General features: G+C 40.0%; 2 protein-coding genes across 2 annotated transcripts in view; both read right to left on the bottom strand.

The window, feature by feature from the left end:
- The window catches only part of nav1b (neuron navigator 1b), a 53,123-nt gene extending 35,507 nt beyond the window's left edge, over positions 1 to 17,616 (bottom strand). The window contains exons 1-3 of the mRNA XM_056750227.1: positions 16,983 to 17,616; positions 12,373 to 12,475; positions 8,801 to 9,160 (exon numbers count right to left, since the gene is read on the bottom strand). Of these exons, the coding sequence (XP_056606205.1) occupies positions 8,801 to 9,160; positions 12,373 to 12,475; positions 16,983 to 17,586 (1,067 nt within the window). The 5' untranslated portion in view covers positions 17,587 to 17,616. The remainder of the gene's footprint in view (positions 1 to 8,800; positions 9,161 to 12,372; positions 12,476 to 16,982) is intronic.
- Positions 17,617 to 19,739: 2,123 nt separating this feature from the next.
- LOC130425027 (uncharacterized) lies at positions 19,740 to 24,096 on the bottom strand. Its single transcript, XM_056751057.1, has 4 exons — positions 24,019 to 24,096; positions 22,094 to 22,755; positions 21,868 to 21,947; positions 19,740 to 19,798 (listed from the first exon to the last, which is right to left on the bottom strand). Exons 2-4 carry the CDS (start codon positions 22,729 to 22,731, stop codon positions 19,740 to 19,742), a joined length of 777 nt encoding a protein of 258 aa, XP_056607035.1. The 5' UTR covers positions 22,732 to 22,755; positions 24,019 to 24,096.
- Positions 24,097 to 25,467: the final 1,371 nt, after the last annotated feature.

The following is a 25,467-nucleotide window of genomic DNA, read 5'->3' as shown; positions in this document are numbered from 1 at the left end:
AAGAGAATTATGGGTGCCAAAGATTCAGAGGACCAAAATGGCCTGTTGATGTTCGGAAGAACAACTTAAGCAGCAGTAATTTGTGTAAATTACAGGTTGAGAGAGAAAGACAGAGAGAGAGAGCTTGCACGTCTTAAGGGTTGGAGAGACATTTCTTTTCCACAACCCTTTTCTATTTCCTACCATTTTAAACATTTTTGTTTGGAGTGGAATTATCATAATAATAATAATCATTTTTCAGGTATGACTACAAAAACCTTTGTCCCATGAGCTCAACAGGTTTGTTTTACTTAACATAATGAAAGTGGATAAAAACTGCAACATTTATAAAGTCCAAAATGTATTATGTATGAAGTATCCAAAACAGACAAATGAGCACAAAACTGAGAGAGCATCAATGTCTTGCCTTCAATAAGACCTCTGTTGTGTTGTGTTCTGTTGTGTTCTGTTGTGTTCTGTTGTGTTGTGTTGTGTTGTGTTCGGTTGTGTTGTGTTCTGTTGTGTTCGGTTGTGTTGTGTTCTGTTGTGTTCGGTTGTGTTGTGTTGTGTTGTGTTGTGTTGTGTTGTGTTGTGTTGTGTTGTGTTGTGTTGTGTTGTGTTGTGTTGTGTTGTGTTGTGTTGTGTTGTGTTGTGTTGTGTTGTGTTCGGTTCTGTTGTGTTCGGTTCTGTTGTGTTCGGTTCTGTTGTGTTGTGTTGTGTTCGGTTCTGTTGTGTTCTGTTCTGTTGTGTTCTGTTCTGTTCTGGAGGTGTCCCCACGCTGGACCGCCGGACGGACCGCCAACAACCGGTCTTTAGTTTCATCAATGTCATATGAAGGTTCGGTGATCGCCGCCAAATAACTCAGAAAATGTTGTGTTCCTCCCAATTCCGGTCCATATGAGAAGCATCTGGGGCTGTTGCGACGACTCCCAACTCTGGTTCTTCATGTCAGCTGGGACTGCATTTCAGTTACACCCATTAAACAAGAATTCATTAGAGTTCAAGAAGAAGGTCTGTGTTCAGAGTTATTGACCAGGTGTTCACGTCCAGCAGACAACAGTGTGTGAGTTACAAAACACGTCCACTTCAAAAAGAAGACAATGTTTAACCGACCCTTAAAAACACTAATGACTCGCTGGAGACTCACTTCAACATGAGGTGTCACTGCGTCTCTGTAGTGTTTCAAACTAATGACATCCATCCTCTCTCATGTGGAAAAAACACACAAAAGAGAAGTTTCTCATGTCTCACAGAAGGAAAAGAATTAAAGAGTGCTTCAGCAAAACACAGAGCAGCGTCTAAACTCTACTTGAAGAATCCGGATTCAAACACAGCATGACAAATAGAGAGAGACGCATATCCATCCAGTCTTAACGTGATGCAAACATGTCACAAGTCCAGTTCAGCGTTTGTATATTCCCTCTTTATCCATCTCAACCTGACCGGCTCTCTTCTCACACTATTATAACACATCTTATGATTTTCTTTGGGCGGCACGGTGGCTTAGTGGTTTAGCACGTTCGCCTCACATGGAATGATTTTCTTTCTGTCAAACACTATATAACTGCATACGTCGCAAATGTTTTTAAAGGGGGATATGACACGGCTGAAAGGAATATCATGGTTTGTTTTAGATGTAACTCAATGTGTAAACATGATTTAAGGTTGATAAACGCTGTATTCTTCACACACGTGCATGTTTGTATCTCCTCTCAGATTTTAAACAAAGCTCATGGCTCTGACAACCGAGGTGTGCTGTGATTGGCCAGTTCACCAGTGTGTAGTGATTGGTGGAATACTGCAAGCGTGTGAGGGAAATGTAACACCTCTGACCATATTTGGAACATCAGGTTCCTCTTCAATTGTACTGACAGGTACACCACTTTACTTGAGTATACATTTGGGCGGTCTTAGTCAAATAGTTAGACCACCAACTGATGTAGATTTGTGGGGGTGTGCTTACACCAGGTGTTTCAGGCCTTTTTGCTTTTAGATAGAATGCATCTTTTGTTAACACACTTTCATTTCTGATACTTTACACGTCTAATAGATGCATGATCAACTTATAACACACCAAACACACAGAAAAACGCGCCATAAGTCCCCTATAAAATGAATAACATGATCCACCATAAATTCATAAAAACAGTAGTGCAGGATTAATCATAAAAGACAGACAGATGCACAAAATGAAGTCATGTGATATAATATTCCATCATACATTGGCTATTTTACAACACGATTCATCCAATCACATTTCAGAGCCGTGTCCATCCACTTTATCAAATCAATCCATACGACATGTTCAATTGGAACAAAGGAAGAGATGAGAAACTCACTTTGAGAGGAACATGGTTCCGTTCAGACGCCCGGCACGTTTATTCATGATGGATCCGTCACAGTGATCTCAATGTCACTGGGTCACGAGCACTCTTCCCACTCACATCCATTCAAACTGAACTGAAATGAGCTGTTTCCCCCCGCTCGTGTGCACGTGGGCAACACACACACACACACACACACACACACACACACTCTCGGCCAGCCCCTAATCATCTCCAGATGTACAGACGTGTCCAAACACAGCCACATAACCAGAGATACACGAGCAGACCTCAATACTCTTCACTATTACAGTCAAGCTGGACTTAAAGAGTCACATTTATACATTTACCCTTATAAACATGATATGTGAGGGTTTTATATATATCTATTGTTATACAGCCCTACATCTTCTATATGGCACCAACATCGTCCTTCAAGAGGAGATTATTTCTCACACAAATCTCCTGACATCAAGAATGTGCAGAATGATGAAAGCCAAAAATATCCCCCAAAAAGTCACATTTCACATTTCTAGTCAGTGATGTATTCACAGAACCCTCAAGCAAAGAAACTTTTTTATAATGTGACGTTTATATACACAAGTTCTGTCAAATCCAATGTGTTTCTGAACTGAGATCCAGTGAAATACATCAACTCCTTCACAAACATCCCATGATAATCGTCCTGATGGCTTTTCCACTATAACACGCTGAGAATTTCTCCACATTTATCTCTCATCAACTTTGATGTCAAGAGATCTCAACGAGCTCCAGATGAGACTGAAAATCAATCGGCCATGTGTGAGACTCTGAAAGAAATGAAAATCTATTTCTGTTTTTCTCATCTTTTCCATCTGCTTCTCATGCAACATGAATACACACGCAAGCACACACACACACACACACATACACACAAACGCTCAAGAGAGTCTGTCCTGCTGAAGTCATGAGCCTATGTACACAGATCATCACCAAACATCAAACATGCTAGATAATCATAACATAAACATAACAGCACCTGAAACATCTTTCCTCTGTGTGTGTGTGTGTGTGTGTGTGTGTGTGCGTTTGTGTGTGTGCATGTGTAACAGAGGCAAGCTAGTGAAGTGATGTGCGGTATGTGAACCTCACTCCCCGGCCTCAAGGACGCTGTAGCGACAGACACTAGAGACTGCTGTCTTTAGCCTCCTCACTAAAGCGCCCGAATCTCATGCCGGACCGACCCAGTTTGAGGCCCGCTTGCAGCGGCGTGTGTGCGTTCGTGTGTGTGCATGAGTTATAAAATGAATGTTAAAGGCATAGTTTCAACCAAAAATTCTGTCATCATTTAGTCGCCTTTTTGTCATGTCAATTTCTTTCTAAAGTTGCACTCAAAGGAAGATATTTGTAAGAATGTCAGTAACCAAACAGATCTCATTCCCCATTGACTCCAATAGTATTTATTTTCCCAAAAGTGGCAATACATAGCGAATGAGATCTGTTTGGTTACTGATATTCTTCCAAATATGTTCCTTTGTGTTCAACCGAAGAAAGAAATCGATACACATTTGGAACAACCTGAGGGTGAGTAGAGGATGACAGAATTGTCATATTTGGGTGAAATATCCCTTTAAAGGCACATAAGAATTGGATGAGAAATATTTGAGTTCACATCAAAATCTCTTCAGGGCAGGTATAACAAAATCACAAAGACATCATTGAGACCTCATTGAGACCTCTAAAGGACAAATAAATGAGATTATACAGAAGATCACAGACTTTAGAGAGATAGTTCACCCAAAACTGAGAATTCTTTCATCATTTATTCATCTTCGTGTTATTCTAAACCTGTATGGCTTTCTTTCTTTAGAACACAAAAGAAGATATTTTAAAGAGTGTTGATAATCCAACCACATTGAACTCCATTGACCTCCATTACATGAACACTGAGACATTTCTCAAAATATCTTCTTTAGTTTTTCACTTAAGAAAAGGTCATATGCAGGTTTACAACCGCATGAGAGTGGATATATGATGACTTACAGCTTAAAAAGAGATAAAAATGCATTTGAAGCTCTTCATACCACATTACTCAACCACAAAACCAGGAGAATGCTAAAACACAAGAAGTCTTCAATAAGAATCCACCAAAAGCTGATGTTTCTTCATGGGTGTGTCCTGCTCATGCTTTTCAGATCTGCTCTGTGGTTTGTCATGTTTGAAGTCATTATAAGGCACGTGGACCAATGATGACATCATCTCATGACGGTGGGTTTGGCATTTGAACACAATCACATTAAAAGCTCCCGGTCACATTAAACACTTCTGCAGTTACAGTGTTTTTCCAGCAGAGGTCATAAATCTCAGGCAGTTTCTCTACATCTGTTAGTTAATCTCGTTCAATCAACAACTTTTCTTAAAAATCATGAAGTGTTCTTAGACAACCTGATGCACAGATGAAGATTGACTGACATTCCTCTGTCATGTCCAGCGTTCAGTCTGACCACACATGGAGTTGTGTTAACATTCAATGTGTGTAATGAGAGTCTTAGAATAACATCCTGAAGACCTTAAGAGTCTCTACAGACACCTCAGCAGATGTTCTCCTGCAGTGTGTGTGTTTGTGTGTTTGTGTGTCTACAGGACATCTGATGTCCACATGGACTGAGATGTGTGGCGCTCAACATTTCTCCTGTGGTTAATGGAGTTAATCCTCCTGTTAAGTCTCAAAGTAGATATCTACTCATACATGCTCTTAAACTGACCAAAGCTCTCACAAAGAAAAATGAAAAGTACACTAAAATCTTTCCAAAAAACATAGTGTAAATTTGCCACTTTAGAATTCCAGCACTGAATTTTTTTGAATAAATCTTCTGTCCCTACATATTAACTTTGGAACATAACTTGTGAACAGGTTAAAAACGTATGTCCATGAATAAGAACACCCTAGCAAGCACCTGTAAAAAATAAACCATATAATTACTCCCTAGCAACCACTTATAAAACACAGAAATAACATTAAAACTCCCTGGCAACCACCCATAAAACAAAGACATTACATAGTAACGTCCTAGCAACCACCCATAAAACAAAGACATTATATAGTAACGTCCTAGAAGACCTCAGCACATGGCTGCTGTGTTCTTTACTGACCAGTATCATGTACTGTACATTTTCTTTAAGAAACGTTAGAATACAGTTTGCAGTGTATGTCTAATAAATCAGAAAACCCTGAGAGGAGAAACACAGGGAAAGAATGACACACACACACACACACACAGTCACCAGCGCTCTACTATAATACGCATTTTCCATCACACACGCACACACACTAATACACTGACACACCATGTATCACTGAGTCAAAGGGAGTCGGGCTCATGGGGGTTACTATGGCAACAAACACATCCCAGTCCATGCACTGCACGCTCGGTCGGAGGGTGGAAACCTGCCATTGTCACCCAACCGTACAGTGCATCAGCAAACCAAGATATTTACATCAAACCTCATCCAGAGAGCTTCATGTGCCCTGTAGTCTGATGATCTACATCACGTCACTATTGTTCATGTGTACACTAATAATAATGATATTTATTTACACATATTTTTCATGTACGTTCAGACTGTCCTGCAGTGTGTGTAAACGAAAACAGAGAGAGAGATAAATGGACGGATAGATGGACAGATTACATAATGGCTTTTAAAAGAAAAGAGAGAGGTGAGCTTTCTCTACAGACCAGAATATCACAGATTCAGAGAACACCTTAGCGACCACCCAGAACACCACAGCAACATGTGATAAACACATTTCAAACATGTTTGTGCTGTTCTTTGGTTTGCTATGATGCACGTGTCAGCTGTGATAAACAGAGAGGATTCTGGGTGCGTCTGTCATTGTAGAGGATGTTATAAATCAATCAACTGATGAAATAAACTAATACATTCTCTCTCTCTCTCTTTCCCTCTCTCCCCCCCTCTCTCTCTCTCTTTCTCTCTCTCTCTCTCTTTCTCTCTCTTTCCCTCTCTCCCCCCCTCTCTCTTCCTCTCTCTCTCTCTCTCTCTCTCTCTCTCTCTTTCCCTCTCTCCCCCCCTCTCTCTCTCTCTTTCTCTCTCTCTCTCTCTTTCTCTCTCTCTCTCTCTTTCTCTCTCTCTCCCCCCCCCCCCTCTCTCTCTCTCTCTCTCTCTCCCCCTCTCTCTCTCTCTCTCTCTCTCTCTCTCTCCCCCTCTCTCTCTCTCTCTCTCTCTCTCTCTCTCCCCCTCTCTCTCTCTCTCTCTCTCTCTCTCTTTCCCTCTCTCTCTTTCTCTCTGAAGCAGAGCAGAGAGCTGTATTCAGGTCAAACTAAAAACAGCGATGGCATCACGTCTCAAAGCTCTGATCAGATATTCGAGTGAAAGCAAACCGTGTGTTAGTTCAGCAGACAGAAGTCTGAACTCTGTTGTGCTGCTTTATCTTCTCTTTCTTTCTTTCTTTCTGAGTCAGCAGGCAGAATAAAGAGTTAAACATGACGTTAGACACAGATCACATCCATACAAACAACAGTGGATGATTGTAAAAGCATATAGAAGATGTTTTAATGCCTTGTGACATTATTTTGATTACCCATCGATTCTCTGAATTATGACTTCAGACGTTTTTATGACAGACGTCAGATTCCTCCGTATGATCTACAAGCACTTTCTTTCAAATGTCCACGACGGGGCATTAACCTCACAAATCATGTCCAGCATTAGCAGAGCTTCATGATGATCTTGACTTGAACAACTGCGTGGTCTCTATCCCATAATAGTCTCCGGGGACAACAGCAAAACAGCTCAGACCCCCCGCACAGCCTCAGGCCAGACACGATCAATAGATTTGATCTGTCTTAATCACAGCTCTGCTTTTCAAACTGAGAGACTTTTACTACACTAACCGTAGATGGTTTGCAGGAACACCACAGTAATCACACATTTACTGTGGTGTCACTATAGTGACCATAGTGATGATGTAGAACAACTGGGTGATGGTACAAAACTGATGGTAAACAATACACAAAGACATGCTTACACTTTACTAGAATAACACCAGGAGAGTTCATATATCAAACAAGGAATCAATGTGGTGAACCTTTACATTTATCATCTGGCAGACACTTTTATCCAAAATAAATGACTATATATTCAAACTATACACTTTATATCACTACACGTGTTTTTAATGAGAATCAAACCCACGATCTTTCAACTGCTATGATAAGAGTGTCCCAGCTGAGCTACAGGAACACATCATATGGTGGTGCAAGAATGATTTAAAACACATGTATAAAACAAAATAGGCTAACTATACCGTCCCATAAATCATTGAGCTGTTACATAAACTATGAAATCTAACGAGGCAGAGAGAAGACTATAGCTGAAGAATCCTGGAAGAAACCTCACCTTCTCCCTTCATCTCCTCTCCGTTTCCATCGTTACCACCGAGAAATGCATTTCTACCTCACAGCTGACCGATAAACCAGTAACTGTGAACAGCTTTATGTAATACAGCAACAATCAAAACAATTCAAGCCCAGCAGCATTTAAGAAATAATTCAGCATAAGATTATCTTGTGATTAAAGCTGTGATTTCTCATCATTTATTCATCATCACTACATCTTAAACCTGTTTGAGTTTATTTCTTCATCAGAACACAAAAGAGGATATTTTGAAGAATGTCGATAATCAAACAACACTGAACTCCATTGACTTCCATTGATAGTGGGTCAAAGACATCTCCACGAAAACACATTTACAAAAGTGTAAATGTAAGGAAAATGTCGACTTTATGGTCTTCTGTAAATCATGGGAAAATGTGTGATATGTATTATTTGCTCAGATAAACAAAAACAAAAATGCAATTAAATAAAACAGAAAACTTATAACAACAACAATTTAAAGCAGTATTGCACTTATTGTTTTTATGCTTAAACTCCTTCTTAAAACCACTGAGACACATCTCAAAATATCTTCTTTTGTGTTCCACAGAAATAGTCACATACAGATTTACAGCCACAGACTGAACATTCGTTTTTGGATGAACTATCACTGGACAAGCATGTGACAGAAATCATTTAATGCTAATCTAAAATAATCTGTGTCAGCAAAAAAAGAAAAATGGGAAAACCTGAGAAACACAAGCAACAAAGTGTTAACATGTTAAAAAGTCTCTCTCTGTCAGTAGTGTAAAGCGAGGGCTGGGTCTGATCACACCACTGTCATGCGCCACTTTCTAAATCCCTCTGCATGAGCTTCTCAGATAAAGAGTCATTCTCACCCGAGAGAACTGGCCTGGATTTCATCATCCTAACATGCGAGTGATGTGCGTGACCCAGCAATGAGCTTCACTCATAATTACATTTTTCAGGAGAGCGACAGATAAAAAGCAGAAAGCCATTGAGGATGGAAAGAAGTGTTGTTATCTTCAAACACGAGTCTGATGTTGCAGGACTCTCAGAAAACACAACAAACCAAAGCCACACCCACACATCAAGACACTCACCCATTGGCCAGATTATCATCATCGTCATCATCATGCAAGCTTTTGCAAAGCAGGTCAGAGTCGCTCAGATAGCCACACTTCAGGTCACGCTCTCCGGTGTCCAGACCGTCCATGAAGTCGCTGCGGGATGAGCTGGCGAGGCGTCCGGTGCAGCGCGCGGGCATCGTGTGAGACGTGAACTGAGACGAGGACTTGGTGCCCAGGTAACTGCTGCCGGTGGATGAAGGGGCGTCGCCGGCCTGCAGACGTGGACTGGACTGACCATGACGCCAGGACAGAGGAGATGAGCGGTTAGAGAGGCTGGAGATGCTGCGAGCGTTGGTTTCATCGCTGTCGTAGCACACGCTGCTGTCCAGACAGCTGCTGACAGAGAGAACAAATTGACTTATATATTTTAATTCACATATATTAACAGAGAATATTAATGATCAGTGCAGTGATGTTCTTCTGGTGAAGATGATGAGGAACAACCAACATTCATCTTCACCACATGAACAAGCAGCTCTTTTACCATCAGCTCACAAACAATAGAGATATCCTCCAGGTTTGAAACATGATGTGGAATATTTCATCTGCTTTTAACATCCAAACCACACCGTCATTACGCCAATTCACAGGTCAGAGTTCATCAAACTTGAACTTGGCTACGCAGCCAAATGCTAAGGTTGCGTCCAAATACCTCCACTTGCGGTCTTTGCACTTGACCACTTGACTACTTTCATGATGTATTTCCTGTTTTTGGTGTTCTAGTGGAGATCCCAAGTGAGCATGTAGTGTTTCTAAGCTGATGGGACACACTTACTGTAACAAGAGCACACATGAGACGTTAATTAATGTGCTGTTTCTAATTATGTGATACAAAGCAGTTTTACAAAAGACATAATGAACACAAAATACGTTCACCAATAAAATGTGCAACACTTCATTTTACTACAAAATTATGTGTAATATCCAATCATACAGTCAAGTCAGATTTATTTTTACAGAGCTTTATTTGTATCAAAGTTGCTGAACCCAGAAAAGCAAAGACAAAAATAAAACACATGTCAGCCAAACTTATAATAAATAAAGATATACCCTAACCTTAAAAAGTAGTAGTATAACGTAAGTCTCATGATATATCTAGAACATGATTCATGATGGGTTACATTTAGCCCTGAATACCGCTTAGAAGTGGGTTGGGTTTAGTGTGCGTTAAGGACACTGCGCTTGTGTTTTTAAGACATTGGACAGACTCTTACTTCCTGTCACATGCACACACTCTCAACAGGCCATGACCGCAAGTGGGGTATTTGAAAGCAGCCCAAATATCTTGTGATGGGTTTGTGTTTCCGGTCAGAAACATTCACATGCGTATGAATGGAAATCAATGGAAAGAAAAGTCTAGTGTGACCGCGGCATGACTCTCCACTTCATCTGACTGATGTCTAGAAGAAAGAAATGCAATATTAAAGAGATCTCATGTGAGATGTTTCATTCCTTTGGTGATGTGTTGAACACAACTGAGATCAGAGGATTTTATCAAGTCAGAATAAATCTTTTTTTTCATTTCATAGCTTTGCATTTTTACACCGATCATGAAGAACAAACTCGTGACCTGTTTTTTAGATCTCTTATCATGTCACATCACACCTCAAGGAAGTTTGCATCCTCTCCACGCTGTACACTACATGACACACTCTTCTCATGATAAATGTCAGGTGTGTACACACAAAAGTGGATTATTGTGAAAATGTTCAGATCAGAAAACTCCTCCAGATATGCATTATATGTGTTCCTTCAGGTCCAGTGTCCATTTTTACCTGTTTCATTGAATATTACACATTGTTTAAATGGTCTCAGTTTTGATTAATTGCCCATTATGGAAACACAATGACTGCCTCAACTAAAACACCACATAGAACTGCTTCCATGTGCTTCAGTAACTATTCACAAAGTCATTTTCAAACACAAGTGTGAAACCTGAACATCACTACAATATATTCTGAGTCATCATAACCACATATTTCCACATCTACAGAAGATAAAGAACGAGAGGAATCTGGGGTTCATTCCAGTAAACGTCATCCATCAATGTAAGATGAATCTGATTAAAACCGTCTTACAGAAACAGCGCTTCAAATGGAGGAACATTAGCAGCACGATCGATGCTCTTCTCATATTATCACATGAAAACATCAAGACTGATGATGTCACCCAACACATAAAGTCATGTTAGACGTGCTCTTTATTCACTCGATTTAAACACTTCTCTTTTATAAGAGAATCTGGTGGTTTGGATGTGAAGAATGTTCAGCCTGAAGGTGAAGGTCAGGCCACAGAACAGAGATCAAAGTTCACTGTGGTGCCGAGCACATCGACACTGAAAAAATGATCATGTGCTTGAGTAGATTTTATGAAAAGAAATGATTCAAAATATACTTCAAAGAATTACGTTACTGTTTATCAGAAACAAATTTAAGTTAAAATAATAACAAATAAAATCTACTATTTTTGGTTGTTAAGATTTAAAATATATTGTTTGAGTCGTTTTAATTGACCAAATTAAGTAATTTTATTACGGTCAAGCCATTTAAATTGGTCGAAATAGGTTGACTTATTTATTTTGTGTTGAGACTACATAAATCATTTTTGTAGATATAACCACCTTGGCAGTTGATCTGTAGTTCCCAGCATGCTTTGCATCTGAATGCATAAGGAGATTCATTTTCCAGATCAACCATCATTTTAAGTGTTGAGTGAAAGACTTGTTCTTGTTTTGTGCTGATTTATCTTTGAGATTTAAGAGATTTGTGGTATTATTTTTAAGTTTGGGTTTTTAAAGTTGTTAGTGTTGTTCAGAACAGCGTTGCGTGTGCCTCGGCTGAGGCAGGCAGGGTATAAGTCATGAAGTGTGTCATTTCACGTCTTGAGCAGTAACTGTCCTAATGCCAGTACACAGACCACCAGACTCTTCTCACTCGATCATCTATGTTGTAAAAAAATACTATATTTCAATTTGAAAGTAAGTGATCCGTGAAGTTTTAGTTAGACACCTGTTTTTGTTAAATATACTTTAAGTAACATTTACTTGATATTTTAACAAAAACCAAATGTATTTAATAAGTAGAATTTACTTTATTCTGGTTAGTAAGTTGCACTTGAATAAAGCAGAACATTTTACTTTTTACAAAAGTTGTGCAAATTGGAATTGAGAATTTTATTAAGTAAGTTCTACATGTTCTTTTTTTCATTGTAACATGGGCAATCGAAGATTATATATGAAATGATTTGAGTATAAGGCTAGTGTTTCTGGTGTGTTTATTATAGTGTACTGAATAATATGGGCTTATGAGAAGAGATTTGACTTGATTTCTTCTTACTCTATTGTTTAGACCTGAGCCATAACCATCTATTGTAGAGATCAGAATATTGAAGAGACTTTGGGCTCTGTCGGGTCATCTAGCAGCCATGCAGAATTCTCCGGCAGCCGTCAGGGAATCAACTAACAACAACTGTGAATGTATTTCCATTTATATTCTGAAAGTGCCATGATGAATTAGTTTGGCTGTGATTTGTTCTCTCTCTCTCACCTCTGACTCAGTTGAGTCCCTCGCAGGCTGGACATGGTTTCCTCAAGATTCTGTCGCAGATCCAGAACATTCTGAACCGTCCGCTTCCTTTGTGATTCTGGATCTACAAACACAAAAATGCGTCATTAAAAAACCCTATTCATCAAAACATTCAACACATTAAATGTACACACACTGTCCTTTACAAAATGAAGATATTTACATAAACGTGGTTAGAGCCTAAAACACACGACAAGACTTTTTCTCAGATATTCAGTTTGTAGATTTGTTCAGTAAGTGTGATTCTATCTGAAAAGTCTGCAAGTGTGTGATGTCTAGTTTAAAAACTAAATCTGTTGAGATTTTAAAAGTCTTGTGGTGTGTTCCAGCCATTAGTCTTTTCTTATTATTAACCTCTCAAACGGTTCCACTATGCATGAAGTTTGTATAAATCTACATGTTCACATTTGCAGACACATTTAGTGCATTCTAAATGCTAATCAACAAGTTAATTTTCATTTCAAATGGAAAAACTGCGAAAGCAAATGAACCAATGAAGTCAAAGTGCTAAAAATAGCCCAATTCAATCATGGTCATCTTTTTTTTAACAGAGACCTCAGACAACACAAAACTAGTCATAAAGCATCAATGAACTCGACCTGAAACAGCCCATCATCACCTTTACATGTCTCTTCTGTTAAAAGAATCAAACACTTCTTGTCTTTTTTTTGCTCTGTACATGAGTGAAAATCTGGCGTGTGTGAGCAGACGGTCAGCATGTCAACAGCATGGCCAATCAATCCCATGGTGCAGTTAGGCACGACGCCCGTCTTGACATTAACAACTCGACCGCTTAAATACAGCGAGAGAGACTCTTCTACAAGCATTAACGGACAACACACAAATCTCCTGTCAATCACCTTCATTCCCATGAGAGATTGAACATGTGTTCAAGCTAATGACATCACTGGACGTGACAGTTATGAAACATGTGACATGTGACCATCAGAACTGAGTCAAGACTAACAGATCATCCATCAGCTGATAAACGTGAACAGAAGGTTAAGAAGTTTACCATCATGTAAAGAGGTGATTAAATCAGCTACACAAACATCTTTCAATCCAATCAATCTATATTCAAATGTGTTTTTATAACACAATTTGTTGCAAAGTAGTGTATAATAATATAACTATTTATATTTTATTTAATATCTGTCAATATTAATTTAACTTATAATTTTTTTAAAATAATAGTCTTAAATAAGCGATTTGTTAATTTTCATGTATGTTTATTTTAATTTAATTAAAAAAAAATCGAAATGGGTCTTGTAGTTTGATCGCATTTAAAGTCCCCGTGAACCGGAAGTTGTGATCGTTTTTACTTTCGTTTTTTGACGCATTTCCAAGAAACAGAATTTCCATTTAGAAAAATAGTGCGATTTGATTGGATGAATAAAAACAGCCGTTGCATTTTGAAATGAAACTGGCAGCAGACTGACAGTTGAAGGGGAGGAGTTTACAGATGCTCCGCCCAAGCCGTCAAACATAGGTTATTTAAGATAGTCATTACAGGACAGAAGTGCATTTTCAGATTTTAACTAAAGATTATGAGGGCACACACATTTATTAAAGAATGTGACTCACATTGATAAACTATTTACAATAAACGCTGCAATATTTCATGAAAAAATAGGCATTGCAATTTTTTATTTCACTGGGACTTTAGAGAAAGTGTATGGTACACTGTCATCTAGTGGTTGAGCTTGGTATCGTCTAAATTCGAAATACTGGAGAGACTAGTTTAGCCCAGTAACGCTTCTTGTGGGATTCTTTTGATTGTTAACAGAAATAATCTATAGGCGCTCTATCGTTTGTTAACCGGAAGTTAAGGGCCGTCCATGAATGGCCACATGCGCAATAACGTTTGCTTATGTTGTCACTTTGAAACCGTCTATATGTACACAGAATAGGTTTTGTCATCTTGCATGTTTCCAATAATTCCATTGGAAATAAATGTTACCTGCTGTCTTTTTCTATATGCTTTCATCTGTAGGATATGTGCGTCACATCACTGACATACATGTGGGATATAGTACTAAAACTCGATTTTTCTATTCTCTCTTTTTTCTATTCTATTACTATTATTCTATTCCATATGCCCATATGAATGGAGCTCTGTAACAGACGACAAATATGATCATCTTATTAATGTAATGAATGTCCTCAATGACACAATGAAGTCAAATGTGCCCCGAGATCTTCCTTCAGTTCCCGTCTAACCTCCGTCCTCAATTCAATCTATTGTCTCTAAGATATTTAATGCCTGTGGCTTGAGAATCTCATCCAGCTGTGAATGTGTCATTCAGAGATCACATTCAATCTTCAGAACCCATGAAGCATCAGAACGACTCGTGAGGATGTTCGCTATGCTACGCTATAGTTTATTTGGGTAATTATGATCAGAAGAAAGACGACACTTTGAAACAGAGAATAATTCTTGTGTCGGAAAAATGGTGTGTAAAAGTTGCAATGAGGCTCATCGCGTTCTCTCCTAAATTAGATTTCTAAATTTAGTCAGATGGGAGTTTTCTGTACTGTTCATTCATCAGTCTCGCCAACAGAGAGAAACTCAAATTTACAAAACTGAGAGACTTCTGCGTTTATGAGAAGAGTTTAGCCCAAAATCACAGTTGACTCTTCATTTCTCGTGTCAAACCTGTATGAGCTTCTTTCTTCTAAAGAACACAAAAGAAGATATTTTGAAGAATGTTGATAATCAAACAACACTGAACTCCATTGACTTCCATAGTATGAACACAAAACCATTTTTCAAAATATCTTCTTTCGTGTTCCACACAGGTTTACAAACACATGAGGGAGAGTAAATGATGACAGAATGTTTATTTTGCTGTGAACTGTCCCTTTAACTCTACTACACAACAGGACATTATTAGATTAGGATTGTAAAGAATCCTTATTAGATTTCTATTGAATTTCCAAACGACACCACTGGATGAACACATTCCTACAGGAGATTTGGAGCCTGACTTGATTCTATTGGATATCACGTCATCCTAACTGGTATTGTATTGGTAATCGTAATACTTCAAACTGTGTTCTTGAATAATCGTGGGTTTGTTTTGTAGGAACATTACAAGAAAAATGTTACAGAACGGCTCACAATTATCATGACAAGAGGAATCCTGTGCTCATTATTTTAGGGTGTACTCTTAAAACCAAATGTTTCAAAAAGGTCTTTGTGAAGAAACTTAAACATTCATGAACTTTCTTTAGCCAAACAGATTCTATGTAGCGGACAAATGATTATTGTAGTTCTGTGGGGAACATCGTCTATGGCATCAATCTTTTATAGAAGGTTTATTTTTTTTAAGGGGCAGTTCACCTTCAAAATGAAAATAATTCATCATTTACCCGTCCTCTTGTCATTTCAAACCGGTATGAGTTTCTTTTCTACTGCAGAACACAAAAGAAGATATTTTGAAGAATTTTGGTCACCGAACAGCGCTGGCCCCATTCACTTCTATTGTATTGACACAAAACCAATGCAAGTGAATGGAGGGCTGTTCACAACATTCTCAAAATATCTTCAAAATATCAAAAGGACGGGTAAATGATGACAGATTTTTCATTTTGAAGGTGAACTACTCCTTTAAGAGTGCATTCTGACAACAGCTATCTCCAACCAGATTAAACACAGAATTTCATGCTAACCAAATGACCAAAGATGGCAAAGCAGGCTGTGTTTCAAAGCCACAATCTGATAGAACACACTGAGCCGCCGGTTGACTTCCCTCCCACGTCTCTGTGGTGTCTTCAGTCATGTAACCACGGCATCATTCAGCATCACAAGATTGTGCACAGGGCACTGCAGTACGACATGTTCCAGAGGTTCAGTTCTCCTCTTACTATCTGCTTCTCTGATATCAGCCGTTACCTCATTACAGATGAGCAACGACACAAGCTGAGACAACACACACACACACAAGGACAGATACACAACCCCCAGCCTCCATCATCTGATGCTCACTCATCGAACAGAGAGGAATAATCTATGAGTGCTCATTTTTCCCACGACTGTGTGAGACAGAATGAGAACGGATGCACATGTTCACCAGAACAAAGCCCTCTGAAGCGTCACCTATACAACCACAGCAGAATATAGAGACGTGATCACGCCACGCTTTCATTCAGCGGCCATACTGCCAACACCAGATGCAAACACAATCTCACCACAATTCACAAATCATTGGTGGCTAATTCCTGGATATTCGTACCATCTCATCCGTACGTTTCTATGCGCTGTAATGCATTTTACATTCTTGCATTTAGCAGACGCTTTCATCTAAATCTCAGTATGTGTGGAATTGAACCCTCAAGCTTTTGTGTTACACAACACTCTCACTACTGAGCCACAGGAACATTGTTTATGTACAACCGTATGATGTATCAAAGGCATTAGCCACCTTGTTAAAATGGTTGGCAATTCAGGCGAGATGAGACGGTGAATGTGGTCGACTTTGGCCGTGACACACATGTAGTCGGTTGTCGTTCTGCAATAAAACGAGGCTGGTCTGCACAAGTTTGCTTGTGAATGGTAAAGTGGTACTCACCGAGCATTTGACTGAAGAGCAACTGCTCCAAGTCTCCAAGAACGGTGACGACTAACTCCGGGTCCACCTTGAGGAAAGGTTTATCTCCACCCTCCTCACCTTGACCTTTGGCCTCGGGGTCTCCAGAACATGCAGCCGCCTTCTTACCGCCCACTTTGGCCTTGCTGGACAGAATATCGTCGTCAGATTTACAGTCGTCCGATGTCTTGCTCAGAGGTTTCACTTCCACGTAAGGACCTCGCGGGATCCGACTTTGGCTCTTTCCTGGTGGCGCCAGTGGGGCAAAGGTCTTGGGCTTGAACAGGGAGTGGTCTGATTTGGAGAGGTTTCTGGAGAGCTGGGTACCGCCTGCCCCTCCGACACCGGCCGCTTTGGGTTTCAGGTGGCCCGTGGCGACCCTGCTCATGTCGTCGCACCATTTTGGCTCGTAGAGCTGCATCTTCTTCTCGGCGTCTGTCAGCACGGCCAGGTTGGTGAGGGATCTTTGCTTGCGGAGGTTGGATGGCACGGGTATGCGCCCCTCTGTGCTGCCCACGCGGTACACCTTCAGCTCGCTCCTGGCCACGCTCTGTGGAACGCCGGATTTGCCCCTCTTGGCAGCCATGCCCACACCTTCAACTGCGTGCTTCTGCGCTTCCAGCTAGCACAGGATTGACACCTCCCTGCTCGTGCTCAACCCCGCAGCTCCTTCCTTTCTGGAAACATATTTACAGACGAAAAACCAAAAGGAGTGGACGATTCTGCAGCTCTTCCTCACGTTAATCCAAGTCTCCTTTTCCTTCCTCCCAAAGTCTTCCTGTAGCTGCCGCCCTGAATCTTCTTCTCTCTCTCTCTCTCTCTCTCTCTCTCTCTCTCTGCCTCACTCAACCGTTCCTCTCCTCCCTTCAACAGACCATCTTGCCGCCGAGCCGTGCAGCAGCCAAATGACAGCAGTGCTGAATGCAACTACAGTCCCTCCCCCTCCCTCACTCGCTCACTCGCTCACTCGCTCTCTCTCTCTCTCGCTCACTCTCTCTCTCTCTCTCTCTCTCTCGCTCACTCTCTCTCTCTCTCTCTCTCTCGCTCACTCTCTCACTCTCCCCTTCACTCTCTCTCTCTCACTCACCCACCCTCTCTCTCTCTCGGTCGCATTTTCCAGTGTGTCTCCCTGCCTCAGCAGAAAGTGTGAGATGTTAGGGAGAGATGACAAACTGCAAGGCATGAATGTGAACTGAATCTAGAACAGTGCTTTTGTATATTTCCCTTCACTTTTACCCCGTCATTCCTCCCCTTCCCCTCCAACGCAGAATGCTCAATAAAATCACACTTATGTATTCACTCTCATGCCTTGAGGAGAAATATATTACATGTGAATATAAAATAATAAAATATTATACGATATTAAAAATGCAAAATAAACATTCAAAATATATATTATTTGAGATCATGTCTGTCTATTATGTAGAAATGGTGGTACATTACCTTTATACTACAGGAATATTATATAAAGTCCCAGTGAAATAAAAAATGACAATGCCTGTTTTTCATGAAATATTGCAGCGTTTATAGTAAATAGTTTATAAATGTGTGTCATTATCTTTTTAAAATCCATGTGAACTCATAATCTTCAGTTAAAATCTGTAAATGCACTTCCGTCCTGTAATGACTTTACATCTCAAATGACATGTGTTAGACGGCTTGGGCGGAGCTTCTGTTAACTCCTCCCCTTCAGCTGTCAGTCTGCTGCCAGTTTCATTTCAAAATGCAACGGCTGTTTTTATACATCCAATCAAATCGCTGAGAAAGACGAAAGACACGCTCAATATTTTCCTCTGTCGAAATTTAATTTCACTCGAAAATGTATCAAAATACAGAAGTAAAAACGATCACAACTTCCGGTTCATGGGGACTTTAAACTGTTCAAAGCTGCAAAATTAAAGTGAAGACATGCACACATGAAATGGCAACAATTGTGAGCTGCAGTAAACAATACTTGTTATTAAATATATTGATAAACATTCAAGAATTTGCTAGAAAATGATGTTATATCAGATATAGGCCTCAAGTAATTAAAAATAAAAGTGGCCTGTTTGCCCTGAAAAACAACCCGGCAAGCCCCAATCCTCCCTCAACTCAACAAACAATTATTACAATATTAAAGTCATCAGTTTTACTCCAATTAATTGCCAATTAAAACTTTTAACCCTCCAGTGTCTCGCATCATCACGCTACGCTTCATACGGAGTTGTGATGTTTTTAGATGATCCCTAACATCTCACGGCTCATGATATTCCATACACATCTCTCTCTGGAGTGCACCGCAATGCTTTGCTGGAGATGCTGTCACCATAGCAACGCTTCTACCTACATCACAGCGGCCATGTCCTGTCACACTGCAATGCACAAAGCACATCTCCAGTGTAGAGAAGGTAACAGCGTGCTACAAATCACTTTCTGCCCGCCTTCATCTGTTCATAAAGCAACAATACACAACTGACGACTGACTTTACTGAATCACACATATAACCATCCAGATGCATCTGTGAAAACCTCCTGCCGGGGGTCCGCACACACTCGGCCAAGCGTGTTCTGCTCCTGGGACGCCAAACAAGTTATTCTATGTTACTGAAGGGGAGAAAGAGTCGAGGAGACAGAAGTCTTTTGTTTCTCTTTGTCACGAGCGGCCGTGCTGTTCCACGGGGGACTTTTCCAATGACATCATTCACTGAAGAACACACATCCTGTGGACCGCACAGCTGTCACAAACAGCCCGAGAAGTCATTCACCAATGAGACGGGCGAACGCATTCAAAAACAACATATTCACAAACACCAGGCCTTCAACAATGAAGAAAGATGAGAATTCACTGCTTAAAGCATTCAAAGAGCAGGAAACTCAAGCAAGTGCTCCATCGCATTTCAATATCAACATCTCCAATGTTTCTCATTCATTATTTACAAGAAAGAAAGAAAAGACACAAAAGAGAGATTGTAGACATACAGTAAGTGTTTAGAGGCATAAAATTCTTCTGGATCCTCCAGCAAACACATATTGAACAGCTCAAATTGAAGTCTCTGAGTGTCTCAAGATTAAATAGAGAGAACTCAAGTGAGTCTCAGATGTTTCTCCTTAGAAAGAGTCAGAAATCTGACAGATGTGTCTGTCATTAGAGCTTGAGAAGAGATGTCAACAGTGTGTCAAACTGAGCTCAGATGTCTCGTCTGGATTCAAAAGTTGACATGATTGAAGATCTCAACGTGAACTCAAACATTTCTCATCACATTTACTCAGATCAGAATCAGAAGAGCTTGCACACACAAGAAATTTTCTTTGATGTTGGAAGCTTCTAGTGCAGACATTCAACACAATGACATTACAATATAATATGATTCACAGTCTAAAAGATTCTAATATATGCATATATCAAATAAAAGACTAATGTAGAAAATGTTGGATAATAACATATAAGAGACACTGTACAGGGTAGTATATAGTAGAATATGCATATTAACAGATTGTATGTACACTTGTGCAAATGATCAATTCTGATGATTTCACCTCTACGATCTTCCTTAATTTACACTTCTCTTCACTCTTCATGTGTCTTTCTCGTTTTATTTCTCTAGAGTCATTTAAGGAGAAAGCCCATTGCACATTGAGTCCCAAATTTCCGCACGTTAGAAAATCATAAACAAATTCAGACAGGGTTCGATTTTATGCGTTTTTGGCGTCCGCCAAGCATCTTGAGTACCTTTTTAACTATTCAGAGACACCGTACAAACCAGAGCCAAATAGGAAAAAATGCATACAAACATTTCGGACTGTATGTGCAAAGACAGAGATGATATTTCACTGAGCTGATGTGACTCATGTGAGAGCGTGGTGGTGGTCTGTGGTCAGTCAGTTTGGACACACGTGTGAACATCTGAAGCGGTTTTGACTGCTGTCATTACACTGAAACAAAACTTTTTTTAAAGATTTTTTTCTTTACAGCACATATGTTGTGTATTAGTGTAAAAATGCTGCACTCATTCAACTGTAAATATGTGAACATGATCCATGAGAACCCCACAGTTATTCATCGTTTGGAAAACATTTGTCATAAGAATTATTTTCTCACATCTGACAACTGCAGCACACAAGACTACTGGTGATCAGAAACCTTTACTGCGGTAAAAAAAAATGTGATGCTGGAAGTACACAAGTGCTGTCAAATGTCATGTGACACTCATTCTTCACTACACATGTAAGTGCACTTCATTAACAACACCACTAAAAGAGGTTTTTCAGCTCATTTCGCCTTATTGTTCTTTGTAGTTAATTTGAATTGTAAAGTAATGTGTTGATCTGCCTTTTACAGTTCTTCACATGAAGCACATATGCATAATGCAATAATATGATATTTACAAAGTCACATTTCAGCCCAGAAAGAAAAATGAGAAGGCAAAAGAAAAAGCAAGACATTTTATCCATTGTCCATTAATAAATAAGCATATTGTGGTATCATTTTCGTGAAGATGAAACATATTTTCAATCAGAACTATAATTTAGTGATCATCAGTAAACACAAACGCTGCTGTGATGTGTGCTTCAATTTATTTGTGTGGAATATCTCTTTATAGAACATGAAATCGTTACTTTATTGTATTCATGAGGATTATGACAATGCTGAATACAGCATTGTCATACTTACAATGCTGTTTTGTAAGTATACATCATTGTAATACTGCTGTATTTGCATAATACATCATACTCAATATTGCATAATGAAAAAACTGAAGAAACCTTTGAATGGATGGAGCATCTCATCATGATGATGACAGAAAACACAGCAGGATGAGTTTTGCTACATGATGTGACTGTATCTCTCTAAATAAATATAAGAAAATACTGTACTTACACAAACCATCACTGGAAACTTCCATTGAATCTGAAGAACCCTCACTCAGATCCTCAAGAGACGATCCGTCCTCTCCAACCTGCACCCTGAGACCCCCAGAGAACACACATGAGTTACATCACAATGCTCTTAAAAGCCTTAAAGATGTGTTCACCCAGAAATGAAAATCCTGTCATCATTTATTCATCAAATGAATGAGAACACGGCTCGGATCATCTCATTTGTGTCTCACCTGAACCTGAAAGGTGCGACCGCAGCCATGCGTGGAGACCCGTGAGCCGTCGGCTGTGTATTTGAGACACACACACGTGATTTTGACGCCATCATTTCTCTATCAGCCACTCCAGGAGTCCGCTGCTTCTGTAAGCTCATATGATCTCCTGTTGATGTTTCCCATATGATGTTCCCGTTGCTTGATCTGTGACGCTTCTCTTTAACTCGTCCAGTGGCAGAAGATTCCGTAACCTCATCGTCTAGACTCCTGAAGTGATGTCGTCTCCAGTTGTTGTTGGAATGTCTGTCCAGATCTGTAAAGTCTGTTTGGGGTGAAGATCCCCTGCGCAGTTCACTTGTGCTCTTAAAGCGGTGAACCTCTCGTTTGGGCACATGAGGGCTGCTGTTGGCCGAGCGTGGAGTCCAGTTTATTCCTCCGCATGTGTCTTGAGCTCCTCGTGAGGACTGAATCCTCAGTTGGGATCCTCTGGAGACCGATAATGGAGATCTGGAGGTGGTAAACGGTGTGGTCCGTCCACCCGACGGGTAACTGCTGCTCGGGGGTTTGGTGTCTGTTTTGGAGAGGTTGGTCAGGCTCTTCGGCAGAGGGATTCCAGAACCGTTCTCAGACGTTGTCTTCAGGTTTACTCCAGACATCGTTGTCGAGGACGGTCACAAGATCTGAAAATCGGAGAGGAAATCACACATCAGAATTTCCACTCGATCATCTGAATGAAATGCCAAAATCGCTTACAAAAATGGACAGAAACAAGTCTACAAACTTCACTCGACGCTCTTAGAGAATGAGCCACTCAAGTTTGAGATCTGTGTGAAGTTTAGAATTTCAGCTTTCAGCTTCATCTCTTCTGCACATCAAAATGTAACAAAACACACAAAAAACACACAAAAACGTGAATGTAAACTTGGAGGGTTTGCAGATCCTAAATACTGCAGATAAACCAACTTTTTTAATTTTGAGCAGTTTGTCCCAATTTTCTGCAAATAAAAACAGATAAAGAAAATATTCAAATATGCAAATAAAGAAGAATACTTTAAAGAAATTAAGTCAGAAGCTCACAGAATTGGGCTGTATAAAGGTCCAGATCAGATTAAACCAGTGCCACTTCTCAATCTAGCCTCAGAGGCCAAAGACTTTCATTTCCAAGCTCTGATTCCAGATCCATAGAAAGTTCTGATGAATGAGATGTTGATCCTGACGGCCTGACACACATGTCCATTTCATTACAGCGACACGTGTCTAAATGTGGATTTCCAAACAGACAAACACACTACACTGCTTGATGTTGTTTATGAAGTGAAGACCCGGGCTAGTTGTCACACTGGGTAATACCTAATTCAAAATATATCTTCCTTTAAAAACTTTAAATGTTTTAATTCCATTCATTTAAGCATGGATGAAATCAGGCTTTTATTGTGTAAAATAGCATTTCAAATGTCAAATAAATGTTCTCAAATCACTGATAAACAGGACAAACTGTTGTGACAACTTGCCCCACTAAGGAGGTTGTTTTTTCCTCAGGAAATAACACTGATTATGTGTCAGAAACTAAATATAAAAGTGAAATCTACCAAAAAAACATTGACTGGAGTTAATAAAACACCACCAGTGTCCTCCATAAGCACTGTTACAAACACACACTTTAAAAATATAACTCACTTTATAGTGATAAAAAAAAACCAAAAAGCATAAAATGACATCTCAACTCAGAAAGTGTCAGCATCATTATAAATGTAAACAAACACACTCGAGCCGACAGCATCCTTACAGACAGAGTCATGATGACACAGCAGTTCAGAGCAGCCCAACAATTCCACTACTCACACACACACACACACACACACACGCACATCTGCAACCAATAATAAACAAACAACACAGACTTTATCATGAGTTATTAAATCTCACCTCCTATCACTGCTTACATGTACTGAAGAGCAGAAGTATATTCCAACAGCATCTCTGCTTCATCCGTGTTCTCTGAGAGATAACCTTTACTGTCCGATAGAATCTCTGGGGAAGGCGGAGACCACTGACATCTGGACATCCAGAGAGGACAACACATGAGCCAATGAGAAAGACTGAGAGAAAACAGAGGATGTGCTCCGTCCCCCCTCCCCTCATGACACCACACACGCTCACACACGCATGAAGCGCATCAGTGATGAAGAGTTCTGTTAGTCATGACATCATGCCAAATCCTGTTTCCTCAGGGTCATGACCTCTGATACGAGCTCTGATCACTTTACATTGATGTGAGTCAGATGAACTCTTCTTTGTGCAACATCTCTAAAAAATAAACAGATTAACATTATTCACTTAAACAAATTGTGAATGAAGACTGAAGGTGGGACCAAAGCTTTGTCTACGGACCGGAAAATAATGTTTTCTCAGAACTGCTGGCATGTCTTCAGAAAATATTTTAATTTTATGATGTTATACCATTTGTGGTTTTGCACATGTTCCTTCCTATTGCAGTTTCTGTCCTTATGTGACTGCTTGTGGTTTTATATAACAGGCCTGGTTAGGAATGTTAAATTTAGACCGAGACCCAGATTCAATCATTTATTTTTTGCCACATTTACAAGACCAATCTCATATGTCAGACAGAGTCTTGTCAGGAAGAGAGAGTGAGAGAGAGAGAGAGAGAGAGAGAGTTAGAGACAGAGAGAGAGAGAGAGAGAGAGACAAACAAAGAGAGAGAGAGAGAGAGAGAGAGAGAGAGAGAGAGAGAGATAGATAGAGATAGATAGGTAGATAGGTAGAGAGAGAGAGAGTTAGAGACAGAGAGAGGGAGAGAGAGAGAGAGAGAGAGAGTTAGAGACAGAGAGAGAGAGAGAGAGAGAGAGACAAACAAAGAGAGAGAGAGAGAGAGAGAGAGAGAGAGACACAGACAAAGAGACAGAGAGAGAGAGAGAGAGAGAGAGAGAGACAGACACAGACAGAGAGAGAAAGAGAGAGAGAGAGAGACAGACAAAGAGAGAGAGAGAGAGAGAGAGAGAGAGAGAGAGAGAGAGAGAGAGAGAGAGAGAGACGCTGGGTCCAGTCAAGCAGAAGAGACAGGGTGAAACATCTGACACCCTGAAGAAACACATCATGGCTCAGATGTCATGTCCTCATGGCCCTTCATTGAGTTTGTAGGGAGAATTCACTTAAAGCAACACTTTGTAGTTTTTCCATCAGCTTAGTAAACAAATTGATGTGTAATGTGCTGCCCACAAGGAAACATAATTTATGACACTGGTAACAGACAGTTCTGATTATCAACCTCTGGAAGAAGCTGTGAGTAAACCTTCAAAGTGTTGCTTTAACTTATTCCCTCCAAATGACCTACGGTATATCAGTGTTTGTACTGTCATACAGCAGGTGGCGTA

The sequence above is a fragment of the Triplophysa dalaica genome, chromosome 6, assembly GCF_015846415.1.
Source record: "Triplophysa dalaica isolate WHDGS20190420 chromosome 6, ASM1584641v1, whole genome shotgun sequence".
Taxonomy (NCBI): Eukaryota; Metazoa; Chordata; class Actinopteri; order Cypriniformes; family Nemacheilidae; genus Triplophysa; species Triplophysa dalaica.
This window is presented reverse-complemented; position numbering and strand designations above follow the sequence as displayed.